This window comes from Myotis yumanensis, unplaced genomic scaffold (genome assembly GCF_028538775.1).
Source record: "Myotis yumanensis isolate MYYU_CA2020_CCGP unplaced genomic scaffold, mMyoYum1.0.hap1 SCAF_1, whole genome shotgun sequence".
Classification (NCBI taxonomy): domain Eukaryota; kingdom Metazoa; phylum Chordata; class Mammalia; order Chiroptera; family Vespertilionidae; genus Myotis; species Myotis yumanensis.
Window position 1 is genome coordinate 194,319,907 of NW_027223752.1, and position 13,973 is coordinate 194,333,879.

Genomic DNA, 13,973 nt, shown 5'->3' on the forward strand with positions numbered 1-13,973 from the left:
AATAAGTATAATTTATGAAGTGCTTTCACATTCACTCTTTTTAGTTAATGTCACTATAACTCACAGATAGATGATCCTATCAACTTAACCAAAAAATAGACCTCTGCAAGCCTTAGTTAAGATGGACTTGATCTTCACAGTACTTTCCAGTCTATATGATTATAAACTATATATGAGAAGTCTTTTTTAAAACATATTCAGGCTAATCTTATTGAATTTTTCTTTGTCTTCCAAATTCCTGGGGAAGTGCTTCAGGAAATAGAAACATGCTTTTGTGTCTGTGTGCATGAATGTAGAAAGAGAGATTTTTGCAAATTTATTAACTACCTGAATTCCTTTGGGTGTAGACACACACACACACACACACACACACACACACACACACTATATATATATATATATATATATATATATATATAGTAAAAGAAAGTCGGGTAGTGAGGCATAGCTTTTTCTTGTTTTTTATTTTTTAAATTATAGTTTACAGTCAATGTTAATTTGTATTAGTTTCAGGTATACCGCATAGTATTTTGATATTTTATAAGCATATTAAGATTCTGTGAAGTACTGATTTAAAGAAACTTATTTTTTTCTTCAGCTAGCTTTTCCAGACTTGCTAGATATCTGAGTCCTTTGTTTTTTAGCATAATACTAGAGGCCCGGTGCATGAATTCATGCAACAGTGGGGTCCCTTGGCCTGGCCTGCAGGATTGGGCTGAAACTGGCTCTCCGACATCCCCCAAGAGGTCCCGGATTGCAAGAGGGCACAGGCCAGGCCAAGGGACCTCACCAGTGCACGATCAGAGCCGGGAAGGGATGTGGGACGTTGGCCAGCCGGGAGGGACCGTGAGAGGGCCCCAGGGCATGTCCGGCCCATCTTAGTCATGATTGGCCAGACCCCAGCAGCAAGCTAACCTACTGGTCAGAGCATCTGCACCCTGGTGGTCAGTGCACATCATAGCAAGCAGTTGAGCGGCCTTAGCATATCATTAACATATTACGCTTTGGTTGTTTGAATGGACTACCGGATGATCAAACACTTAGCATACTAGGCTTTTATTATATAGGATACCAAGGGCCCTAGCCAATTTGGCTCAGTGGATAGCGTGTCACCCTCTGGTCAAGGGCATATACCTGGGTTGCAGGATCTGCCCTGGTCGGGCCTGTGCAGGAGGCAACCAATCGATGTGTTCTCTCACATCGATATTTCTGTCTTTCCCTCTTCTCTCTTCCGTTCTCTCTAAAAATCAATGGAAAAATATCCTCATGATTGGGACTTGTCAAAATAGGCATGATTTTCCCTACCTCCATTTTTTAAAAAATTTAATTATTTTCTTCTCATTGCTCTGGTATATTTTACTCAATGTCAAGGATTAATTAATTTAAATATTAATTAGTTTAATGGTTTATTACATGTATAGTTGCAGCATGTACATCTTCACATTCAATTATCAAATAACTAAATGGAAAAATTGTGCACCAGGTGCACCACATTAAAAAATGAGTATGAAGTCATGGAACTTTAAATTTTAACATGCATTACTTATTATTTAAACATTTTTCTCATATTTTATTTTTCTTCAGAATGTATATTTAAGACATCTTTAGATTTAAGATTTGGTTTTACAAAATTTCATGCTCTATAGATGACATGTATACTATTTCAAAATATCTTTTCTCTAGATTCTCCTGCACAGTCAGTATCCTCCGGAGTTCGTGCACCTTCTCCTGCCCCATCATCAGTACCTTTAGGGTCAGAAAAGCCCAGCAACGTCTCTCAGGACAGAAAAGTTCCAGTCCCTATTGGGACTGAACGATCTGCACGTATCAGGCAAACTGGAACTTCAGCTCCATCTGTTATTGGGAGTAATTTGTCCACATCAGTAGGGCATAGTGGCATCTGGTCTTTTGAAGGGATTGGTGGCAATCAAGGTATGATATGCTTTTCTGCTTACAGGAAATTAAGTAATCACTTTTATTTAAGAGTTCAGAACATTTACTGTTCCCATATTACCTCCCATCAAATTTATCATTGCTTTTTGAAAATAGTCTAATGCAAGCATGTCAAACTCAAAGGCTAACATGGGTCAAGTAAACAAGGTTTAAGTTTATGTGGGCCGCAAAAAAAACCAAAAAGCTTCAATTTTCATAAACACATAGGTTTATTTTGATAGAGACATGCTGAATACAAAGGGCTGAAATAAATGAGTAATTGTTAACATAAAATAATAGAACATTTTAATAAAAATTAATATTTTTCCTTGAACATTAACTTACCAGACACTAGATAACTGCACAAATTAATAAGTGTAATGCAAATTAACCTATTTTTCTTGTTCTCCGAAAGCAAAATATTTCCTGTTGTGCACTCTAAACAAGTCATAATGACATGGCAATTGGCTGCTAAAATATTCGCTGCTAGTATTAATGGAAAGAAATAGTGCGCCTGGATGTAAGGCGTGTAAGGGAAATGAATGCAACACAATTATAGTAATCAGTCATTAGCAAACATTGTAGCTTGTTATTAATAACTAGAGGCCCGGTGCACAAAAATTTGTGTACTCGGGGGGGAAGGAGGGGGTCCCTCAGCCCTCCCTGTGCCCTCTCGCAGTCTGGGACCCCTCGGGAGATAACGACCTGCTGGCTTAGGCCTGCTCCTGGGTGGCAGAGGGCAGGCCCAATCCCTAGGTGCAGCCCCTGGTCGGGCTCAGAGCAGGGCTGATTGGGGAGTTGGGGTGCCGCCCCCTGTCATGCACAGAGCAGGGCGGATTGGGAGATTGCGATGCCACCCTCAGTCACGCTCAGGGTAGGGCCGATTGGGGGGTTGGGGCACCGCCCCCTGTCACACTCAAGGCAGGGTCGATGGGGAGGTTGCGGCGCCACCCCCCGTCACGCACAGAGCAGGGCCAATCAGGGGATTGGGGCACTGCCACCTGTCACGCACAGAGCAGGGCCCATCAGGGGGGTTGGGGCTCCGTACCCTGTCACGCACAGAGCAGGGCCCATCAGGGGGTTGGGGAGCTCCCCCCTGTCACTCACAGAGTAGGGCCAATAGGGGAGTTAGGGCACCACCCCCTGTCACACACAGAGCAGGGCGGATCGGGGTTGGGGCGCTGCCACTGTCACACTCAGGGCAGGGCCAATGGGGAGGTTATGGCTCTACCCCATCACACACAGAGCAAGGCCCGTCGGGGGCGGGGGGGGGGTTTGGGGCGCTGCCCTCTATCACCCACAGAGCAGGGCCAATCAGGGGGTTGGGGCGCTGCCACTGTCACACTCAGGACAGGGCCGATGGGGAGGTTATGGCTCTACCCTGTCACACACAGAGCAGGGCCGATCGGGATTGGGACGCCGCACCCTGTCACACACAGAGTCGCAGGGCGATCAGGGGGTTTGGGCGCTGCCCACTGTCACGCTGATCCGGTGCCTGGAGGCCTCACGGCTCCGCTGATCCCGGTGCTGGGAGGCATATTATCCTTTTACTATATAGGATAGAGGCCTGGGGGCCGGCTGGTTTGCCCTGAAGAGTGTCCTGGATCAGGGTGGGGATCCCCACTGGGGTGCCTGGCCAGCCTGGATGAGGGGATGATGGCTGTTTGCAGCTGGTCACACACCCTTCAGGGTGGGGGTCCCCACTGGGGTGCCTGGCCAGTCTGGGTGAGGGGCTGAGGGCTGCCTTCAGGCTGGCGATTGACTGAAGCTCCCAACCGCTCCTTTTTTTCTTTTTTTTTTTTTATTCTGGGCCAGCTTTAGCTCCTGCTCTAGCTCTGAGCCTTCCGCTGCTTTGTTTGCGTTCTATAATTGAAACAATGTATAACTCCAGCTCTGAGATCCCGGCGGCTGTTTAGCTTCTATATTTGTTACAAAGTTTCAAACTGCCAGCTCAGAGGCCGGCAAGGCAGGCGGGGAACATTGGAATCCTCCTTCACTGAAGCAAGCGAGCCTCATGTTTGCTTCCAGCTGCCTGGCTGCCGGCCGCCATCTTGGCTGACAGTTAATTTGCATATACTCACTGATTAGCCAATGAAAAGGGTAGTGGTGGTACACTAATTACCATGTTTCTCTTTTATTAGTATAGATTATAACAGGATATTGTAAAAATTACGTTAACGAAATTTTTATTAAAACGTTCCTTATATGCCATTATATTGGCTGGGCTGCAAAAATACTCATTGTGGGCCGCATATTTGACATGCTTGATCTAATGTAAACATATTCTTTTCTTCATTTCATATTAAAAAGATGTTAATACTTCTTTTGAGGTTCTTTAGCCTTCACCCTATGTTGGCTTTTTTTCTTTTGTTTTGTAACACAAAGTGTTTAAGTTATTTTGTTAGAATATTATATCACTACCTACAAATATAGAAATACTGCAGTAAATATATAAAAGAAGGTCATTATTCTGAAGGAATTCATAATTTAATGTAGAAAACACTAGAAATACATAAAACATTTTATTTTGCTGTCTTCTGATTTTAAATATCACCATTTATTTTTTCCTGCCTTTCTGTTTTTCCCTCAGACAAAGTTGACTGGTGTAACCCTGGGATGGGAAATCCTATGATTCATAGGCCTATGTCTGATCCAGGAGTGTTTTCACAGCATCAAGCAATGGAGCGAGAGAGTACAGGAATTGTAACTCCTTCTGGTACATTCCATCAGCATGTTCCTGCAGGATACATGGACTTTCCTAAAGTTGGGGTAATGGTGATTTAAATAAACATTTTCATTATTTCCAGATGTTTTTCTTCTTAGTCTTATTTTACTTTCAAGGGGATAAGCATTTGTGGAATGATTTTGGGGCTTCGGCCTACAATTATAGGTCAAAATCTGGCTAAAATATAAATATTTATAAATCTTAATTTTTTTTCAGTTCAGAGAAATGTTTTTTGACAAAATATTTTGGATATAGTAGGCTTATGTATATCTAATGCTACAAGAAATCATTATAATGGAAAGTAATTTTTAGATTACCTAGATAACCTACACTTTTCAAAAATGAGGTGAAGTTTCAAATATTAATTTTTTAAAATATATTTTTATTTCAGAGAGGAAGGGAAAGGGAGAGAGAGAGAGAGAAACATCAATGATGGGAGCGAATCATTGGTAGGCTGTGTCCTGCTCGTCCCCTACTGGGAATCGAGCAACCCTGGTATGTGCCCTTTACCGGAATCGAACCCGGGACCCTTCAGACCACAGGCCTATGCTCTATCCACTGAGCCAAGCCAGCCAGGGCTCAAATATTAATTTTAGGGCTATTGATTATATTGGGAAAAGTGAGCAGTGACTTGAATGTGCATAATATTTATTTCCCTCCTTTTTTAAGGGTATGCCTTTTTCTGTGTATGGGAATGCAATGATTCCTTCAGTAGCACCTATTCCTGATGGTGCTGCAGGACCCATATTTAATGGCCCTCATGCTGCAGACCCCTCTTGGAACTCCCTAATAAAGATGGTTTCAAGCTCCACAGAAAATAATGGCCCTCAAACGGTAAGGCTGATCATTAAGTGAACATTTATGTATTAGTGTGTATGAGATGCTGGGACAAATAGAATACAGGTAAATTACGGTAGTGAGAGATTATGGTGAATATGGGCAGTTAAGGAAATGTAATATAGCAGAGGGATGTAGAAAATGGTACATAATTTGTGCTAAAATTATGAACGGCATAATGTATTTCGTTGGGCAGTAGATGGTAATTAAAAGATTTTAAGTTGCAAAGTTTTATAATTTTGTAGATCAAAATTTACTAGTTATGAAAAGGGCCATATAGAGGTTATTGAGAGAATCATAAATGTCAAAACTATGTATAATTACAAATTCATAAATACATTGTATATTCTAGTGTTTTTTTGGTGTATGTTTAATATATTTGACTCATTTTCCTTCTACAGTCATAAATCTATGTACCCAGGTAATGGTTTTTAAAAAATGATGTTGGATCCTATTTGAGGAATAAGAGGAGAGGCAAGGAAATAATTGGTAAAAGTGGTTTATCATTGCTTTTCTTCATTGTTTTCAAGTATGTTGCAAATTAAATGAGATTTAGCTATTTTAGTCCATAGCTAGAGTTTTATTTTAGTCAACTATATGTTAAATACACATTTAATAAAATGCATGTTCTTTCTTCATAGGTGTGGACTGGACCCTGGGCACCTCACATGAACAGTGTGCATATGAACCAGCTTGGCTGATGAAGATCAGCTTGTTAGCCTGCAGATTCCTTTTCATACAGAGGAAATCACAAGTGGCCGGAAAACTATTTTTATGCTCCCAAATCATTCTACTGATGTGCTTGACTGAAGTGTGTAGGCTTTTTGCAGAAGAACTTACTAACTGACCTATTTTCTGTGAACATTTGTGACTGCCCATTCCCCATCATCATCTGTTTTACCTTAGTTAGCATTTTTCTTACCATTTTTCTTTTTTGCTCTCCCTCTTCCCCTTTGGACATAACTTTCTGTTGAAGCTGTTCTTTGGCTGGTTGGTATTAGTACTGTAAACTGCTTCTGAGCAAACACGGAAATTTAGCAAAATTATGTAAACTTGATCCTGAAGTTTTAGAATGGCAAATAAATGTACAATTGTTTACATAACAGAGAAGGCTAAGCAGAAAGTAAATTTCAATATGTCAGTATAGAGGCTCTACTTTATGTAGACTTAAATTAATGTGAGATATGTACCTTCATATTCAGAAATCTGGATGTTTCCTTCATACATTAAACTATTAATAAGCATAACTTTTCTGCTTGTGTAATTTAAGTATAAAGTAAAACAACGGGCATTATCAATGGATGTTTCCCAACATTGGCTTTTTAAATATCCATATTGCTCTTTTGAATTTGTTTGCAGCAAAGCACGTATAGAAGAAATTTATCACTTTTCTCTGTCTTTTTATTGCCTTGCCACACTTAACTAATGCACACTTCACCCTTTCTTCTCTTCACCTTTATCACTAATACCAGTAAAATCTCTTACTGCTCGTGACATAATTTGTAAACATTTTTAATGTAATGGCTGCTACAGAGACATGGAGCACCTTCATCATCACCTGTGGTTTCTGCTAACCATAAAATGTTTAGCCTTTCTGAGAATTTAAAAGCCACCACTGGTTCCCAGTCAGCATATACAAGCTCTTAATGTACTGTTTATTATTAAACAATTCAGTGTACTATTTTATATTGGGTAATATTGATTCTTAACACTGGCTTTCCTGGTCATCCAGAGTCAACATAGAATTCCAATATTCAGTGATATAGGGGAAAGTATTTTCCCCCCAATTTTAAAGGCTTCTTGTTCTCTACACTTGTGTATTATCAGTGAAAAGGATCAACAGCTAACTTGAGGCAAGTAATTAAAGAAATTGTGCACTTGTCATGAAGACAATTTATGGTAGACGTGAATACACAGATTATAAAATAAAGTCTTCTTTTAACCTGTTTATATAGGATACAGGGCCACACTAAACTATTCAGTGGAATTTATTCCATTCACTTGAAACAATAAACAGTAACGTATATAAGAAGAATGTGTCCTACCCTGTCTCATATGGAAAAATAAATTTGTATGGTTGAAATGTAAAAGAAGGTAATCATAAAAGTGAAGTATGTATCAATCTGTGTTTTTTTTTAATTAGACAAATTCCACAGTGGTGAAACAAACTAAAATTCAGATAAATCACCAGCATTGACAATATTGATTCTTTGGCTCTTCAATTAAATGAAAAACATTTTTTTTTAATCTCTGGCATGAATAAAGAATAAAAAGGAGATTTCTCAAACATATCCTTGAGGTCTCTAAACAGACATATATTTATTTTATAATTTAGGGGGTGGTCTTAAAATAGGTAAATTTGTTTTTACATCTGATTGATAACCAAATTTAAAGGAAAGGCTAAATACGACCCTACAAATTAATACAGCTATGAAATTAAAATTGTAGCACTTTACTAAGAAAGGGATATAATGCTTTTTAATAGAATGTTTTATATATGACTTTTGGCCCTATCCTATAATTTTTGGTTAATTTCTTTCCTGTATTAGGGTTATTTTCCAATTAAAATTACCCTGCTAGATAACAGATACCACCCCATATTTATTACAACACATGAGTTCTATTGATTCACAAAACTGAATTTCTTAAAATTCAGTATCTTACTGAAAAAAGAAGAGAAAAAGCCCTATATTTTCTTAAGTTTCAAGCTCTGGTATGGGGATATAGATTGGGATGTTCCATATTTAATTTTGGAGATTGAGCTTATTAAATACAATAACATGCTTTTAGAAGCCTATATTAGGAACATTTTTCAAATACATTTTTTATATTTCAGATGTAATGCAGTGCATTTTTATTTGAACATTACAAAGCATTATCTTTTAGGACCATCCAGGACTCTCCCCCGACCCCCCTTTTGAAAGTATGTGGTATTTGTAATTGCAGATGACCCAATGTATTTCTTTTCTCTCATTCTTTTAAGAAGTGACTTAAGTCCTGACTGGCATGGCTCAGTGATTAGAACGTGAGCCCCTCGCACCAAAGAGAGAAGTGTCCCAGGTCAAGGGCTTGTTCCTGGGATGTAGGTTCTTTCACCTGCCCCAGTCGGGGCGCCTGTGGCAGGCAACCAATCGATGTGTCTCTCTCACAAAGTTACTTAATTCTTGGAAATAACACTTAGGTTAGTTTAGACCTTATATCCCAAAATAGTTAATATTGCAGTTGTTTAGTAATCTGTTTATAGATTTACTTTAGAAATGATTTTGTTTACCTGTGCCAACAGAATACCCACTTCATGCCTTTCAAACATATTTCAACTTATACCAACATATTCACAAAAATTCATTTTGGTATCTATTTGAAAGATTATTTTTCCTTTCAGTTTCTCATTACTGTAAAGTTAAATCCTTTTGTTGCTAATTGAAAATAATGACTTATAGTCATTTATCTTCTTAGGAGGTAAAAACGGGAACTGGAGATAGTTTACTAAATGAGCCTGTCTTGTTCTTTATGAAAATATCATTCTAACTTTTTTTTATTCAAATGACTCTAAATACACATTTCATAAAAATTATTTTGTACCCTACATTATTTACTTTATTAAAGCAATATAAAGTGTTAGGCTAAATGGAAACTCAAGGTCACTAAACCTCTTAAGATCCTCTGATTTTTTTCAATCTATTTTCATTTTGTTATTTTTCAGAAACATTCCCACAGATCTGGCATTACAGAACAGAACATTTCAAGCATGCTGAAACTTCAAATAGCAAATTTTAAAAATTATTTTGAAATGATTAAAATACCAAAGGAAAACTAATTCATTGGTGTTTTTTTTAACTTTTAAAATTGATTTTAGAGGAAGGGAGAGGGATAGAAACATTGGTGAGAGAAAAACATCCATAAGCTGCCTCCCGCACGCCTCCTCTGGGGGATTGAACTCTCCCCAACAACCTGGGTATGCCTGTCAGGGAATTCTAACAGTGAGCTTCTGTTTCATGGGTTGACACTCAACCACTGATCTACACCTGGTCAGGCTAATTCATTGTTTTAAGTCACTATATGTAGTCAGTATTCTATTAACCAGGGTAAGTGAACCTGTCCAGATTTTTCTTTAATATTAATGTTTGGTATACTTATGTTACACTCTATAAATTCTGGATTCTGAGTCTCTTTGGAAATATACATCCCATTGGTAAATGCTTAAGTCACAATACTCAAGAGCTAGTGTTATTGTGAATTAACTGGTGTTAATTCCAGGTGACTGGAATTTAGCATGACAGCATCATTAAATACTTTAATATAACCTATGTTACCTATATTGCACACCTTGATGGATGGCAAAAATACCATCACTTGTATGTGGGTAAGTGAATATAGAGAAAACAGCCACTGTGGCTTTGACAAGAGCAAGAATTACTTCATAATGTGACAGTTGGAATACAGGTTGTGTTCCTAATAGATGTTTTTTAAGAGGTTTCATACTACTGCTTTTAAATGAATTCATACTTCTGAAAGGTAAAAACCAATTTTGCATGCTTAAATGCTTACAAACTAAACATGAGCAAGATTATACAAGAGGATTTTTTTTTCAATAAAGAGAAAGAAGCTAACTACATTAGGTAGTTTTGGTTTTGCAAAGTAAGGCCTTAAAGTAGTAAAGAAAAACCTAAATCTGATCCCAGAGATCACTTTAACAATTGCTCATGAAAATAATTTTTAAAATTTCTTTTGTCAAACATTTCAGAAAGCATATTAGGCCTATATTCATATTTTGATCTCCATTCCTTTGTTCAGCACTGTGATAATTTCAGAAGCTGTAGAAAAATTAAATACATAATTTAAGGAGCTTAAAGTTTTAAAAATTAGTCATGTGACAATAGTAATATTGATGGGAATAGACTATAAATATAGAACTTAAAAAATAAATGTTTTACTATGTTGCACAAGTTCATTTGCAAAGTGTTAGGGTTAACATGGTTTTGGTTGGTTTGCTCAATATGTCTATGCTTATTTTATACTGTTCTCTGCAACTCAAAAGATACAGGGCATCACACTGCTGGATGACTAGTACATACATACACATTAATGCTAATACTTTACTTTTGTATTGGGCTTTATAATAGACATTTCCCCCCAACTTTCTCTATGAAGTAGGTAGCAAGTTCTAATCTTCCCCATTATGAGTTAATCCTACCAGACCTGAGGCCCTGAACCTAACTGTCCCCTATACCTGGGCTCCTGAGCATTAAAGAGAAAAAACCAACATGATACAGAAAAATGTTAGTTACATGCAAACAAGTGGTTAGAATAAGATGGAACTTGGAGACATTGTAGAAAATAGGTCTACCTTTCATCTAGCGCCAATATTCCACCTTTGTGTGGAAATTACGAAAAAATCGGTACAGCGGTCTGGTAGGGTTAAGAAATGAATGCATGTTTACACATATGAAATATTTATAAATTTTATTTGGATCACAATATTCAAATGGAACACTTTAAGATGAGAATATGTGACCCCAATGAGTAGCAGCAAAGGTGGGCCTACACTGTTTGAAGAGATCCTAGTCCCTGACTAATAGAAGCACTGATCTCTTAGCTTGTTAAATATAAAAATGACAACAGCCAACACAGTAGCCGTCCAGTGTGAGTGGATAAAAATTACAGATTTTTTTGTCAAATCAAAAAATACATTTTTGGTGTGCTGCAGAACTTTAGTTACTAGTTTATATATACCATATATTGGGACATGTATGTTTAAACACATTTAAAAATTCATACATAAATTTATCAGTTTGAAGAAAGATAAGATCCAGAGAAGAGTACCTGGTACTGTAGTAGGCAGTTAGACATGAGCAGAGTACAGGTCCCTCGGGTGGAAAGCCCTGGGTGCCTAGCAAAGGACAATTGTAGGGTGGGACCTTGTCCCCAGGGTGGCCTTTCCTCCCCTAGTGATGACCGGAAAGGTGAGCCGAGGTGTTTTCCTGGGGTCCTGTCTCAGGACCATGCAGACCAGAAGATTTAAGCAAAAGTGGAAAATTTATGACAAGCAGATTCAGACTTCCCACAAGGGGAGGGGGACCCAAGAATGGGCTGCCGGTTAAAGCCTTATGGTCCAGGGGTATATTTGCTACAAGCCTGCTTCTATTATCTGTGTCGTCGCCTGATAGATTCCCTCAATTGTTTTTGCCCAGCAATGGGCCTAAACTTTCCCTGTTTCTATGTGTTCTCTGTTCCTATGCTGAACTTTTTCTGTTTCTATGTGTTTGTACATCTTGTTGCTAAAGGCCCTCCCTTGGTTTCCCATGCCTCCCGCTTTGAGTCCAGAAACATTTTATTATTTCTGCTTGGTTGGTCCTGTGGTTAGGCTGCTCAAACCGCCATGTCTGCCCCTGCCTATGTTCCAGCTGCCTTTGTTTTCCACTAGACCCCTGCCCTGTCTGCCTGCATTTTAAGGTAACCCTTTCACTAGTATATCAGTGGTCTTGTGGTTTGGACCCCCTGACCTTTCCTCCCTAGAGGTAACATCTAGACCTCAGTTGTATTTTAGCTCCAGGCCCAAAAAAGCAGCAAAACCAGAGGAGCAAAGCCATGGCTGACTTCAGGACCAGCTCCATTGAAAAATGACCCCCTGCCCTGGCACCAACCAACCAATCAGTGGGGACAGGACCCTGAAAGGACAGACCAAGAAGCTGCTGAAGATTCTATTGAGATCTTCCCCTAGGACCGCCCCTAAATCTCCTTAAAACCCTGAGAACAGGGGACCCAGAGGGCTCTCCCTCCCAAGATCACTCCTTTACCTCCCCCTGCATCACCTTTACCTTCCTCACTTCTAAGCTCCAAGGGCCCTTCCTTTACCTCTATATCTTGTTTCCTAGGCCTATTTCTTGTACGAATTACTTCTTCCACCTCCATGATTTTATAAATGTTCTCTTATAGTTTGAGTCTTTGCTCTGAATTCTATCATAGCCAGAACCCAAGTATGGCCTGACCCCAGAGGTCTCACACCTGTGCCCTTCCTGCCACCCCCAACAGTACTTACTAGTTGCTACAATTTGACATTACCCCAACGTTTATCAGAGGCTTGTTTTAATTAACATTTTATTCCACAAAACACATTTTGGCCCCAAAGTCTAATGGAAAGAAAGTCCTTCATGTCACTCAGTATACTGTTACCAGCAACAATATTAAAAATTAGTCCATGAAGATTTGGTGTGTTCCTTTTAACCAGAAGACACCTAATGTTGCTGTTCACACTGGAAAGCTTACACAGGATAATGTAAGCTCTAGTAATTCACCGTGTTGCCAGTGATAATTCCCCTTAACTCAGGAAATGGTACTTGACCTTTAATATCAGTTTTGCTATGTTGATGAAAGGGGCCCCATGCTAACCTGACAAGCTCAGGGAAGGCCTGCATGTTGGTCTTGCAAACCCAGAGACCTAAAGTAACCACAAAGGATGGTCTGAAATTAAACTTTAACTAAAAGCAGTTATGGTGGGCAGTTATGTCTTTGGCCGGTATCTTCACTGACAAGGTCAACCTTTACCTTAACTGAGTCTATCTGTCTTTTTGCATCTATAATAACATACCCTTGAAATGTTTGGGTAACTTCTAACTTCCCTTTTTTCCAGACACCTCAGGCCACAACCAAATGCCCTGGGTGCCAGGACAGGAGACCATAAATTCCTTCATTGTTATTGTTAATTGTTGACTGTTAACTATCTCATCCTAGAGTTTTCCCTGCTTTGCTTTCTCCAGCCTCTCTGAACACCAATGGGTTTCATGTAACCCACTTATGCCATCCCCCACTTTGTAATGTATAAAAAAAGACCAAAAACAGCCATTCTCTGGAGCATTATCCCAATACTTGAGATTTGCTCCCTGGAAGTTGTTGACAGTTTGGCTCAAATAAACTCACAAAAATTATTTACAGGTCTGAATGTTTTTGCGTTAATAGCTATGTATTAGAAAAGATAAAACGAAGGAAACTCAGTTTGCAGGTGGGGTTAAAAATTCTAACTGGAACAGATGAGCCAGTTCAATGTTTATACCACAGACTGGATGAACTGGCTGGGGCCTAAGCGGTGCTGATTAAAGCAGGACCGGTCGGAAGCACATGGCTTTCTCCGCCGGGCATTTCTGCCACGTGTTGGCTCCGGCACCACACTCTGGCTCCATCTCTAGGGAAGCAGTCAGGATGCACAGAAAGAGGTGGGGACCACCCCGTGGCCGCAAACACCACCCCCCAAGTTTCATCCATTAAAATGACACAATTCGATTAGGTTAAAAAAAAAAAAAAAGAGTGAAAAGGCACACGGTCAAGACTGACTTTAGAAAGGCCCCGCCTCTGCCTCTGCCTCTGCCTCTGCAGTTCCGGTCCAGCCTCTGAGCAGGTCCACGCCGGCAGCGGGAAAGTTTCCTGCGCGCGCAGGAGGCCTGCCCAGTGCCGCGTGGGAAAGGCGGGACTTCCGTATCCCTTA

At 39.5% G+C, this 13,973-nt stretch overlaps 1 protein-coding gene across 6 annotated transcripts in view; it reads left to right on the forward strand.

The window, feature by feature from the left end:
* Window positions 1-6,741, forward strand: part of ANKRD17 (ankyrin repeat domain 17) — a 177,967-nt gene extending 171,226 nt beyond the window's left edge. For 5 of the 6 annotated variants that reach the window (XM_070395149.1, XM_070395186.1, XM_070395159.1 and 2 more), the window contains 4 exons: window positions 1,684-1,932; window positions 4,523-4,701; window positions 5,327-5,491; window positions 6,136-6,741. In XM_070395149.1, coding sequence (XP_070251250.1) covers window positions 1,684-1,932; window positions 4,523-4,701; window positions 5,327-5,491; window positions 6,136-6,195 — 653 coding nt within the window. In that variant the 3' untranslated portion in view covers window positions 6,196-6,741. Of the gene's footprint in view, window positions 1-1,683; window positions 1,933-4,522; window positions 4,702-5,326; window positions 5,492-6,135 lie in introns of those variants that run through there. The other variant, XM_070395178.1, reaches the window with a different exon arrangement.
* Window positions 6,742-13,973: the final 7,232 nt, after the last annotated feature.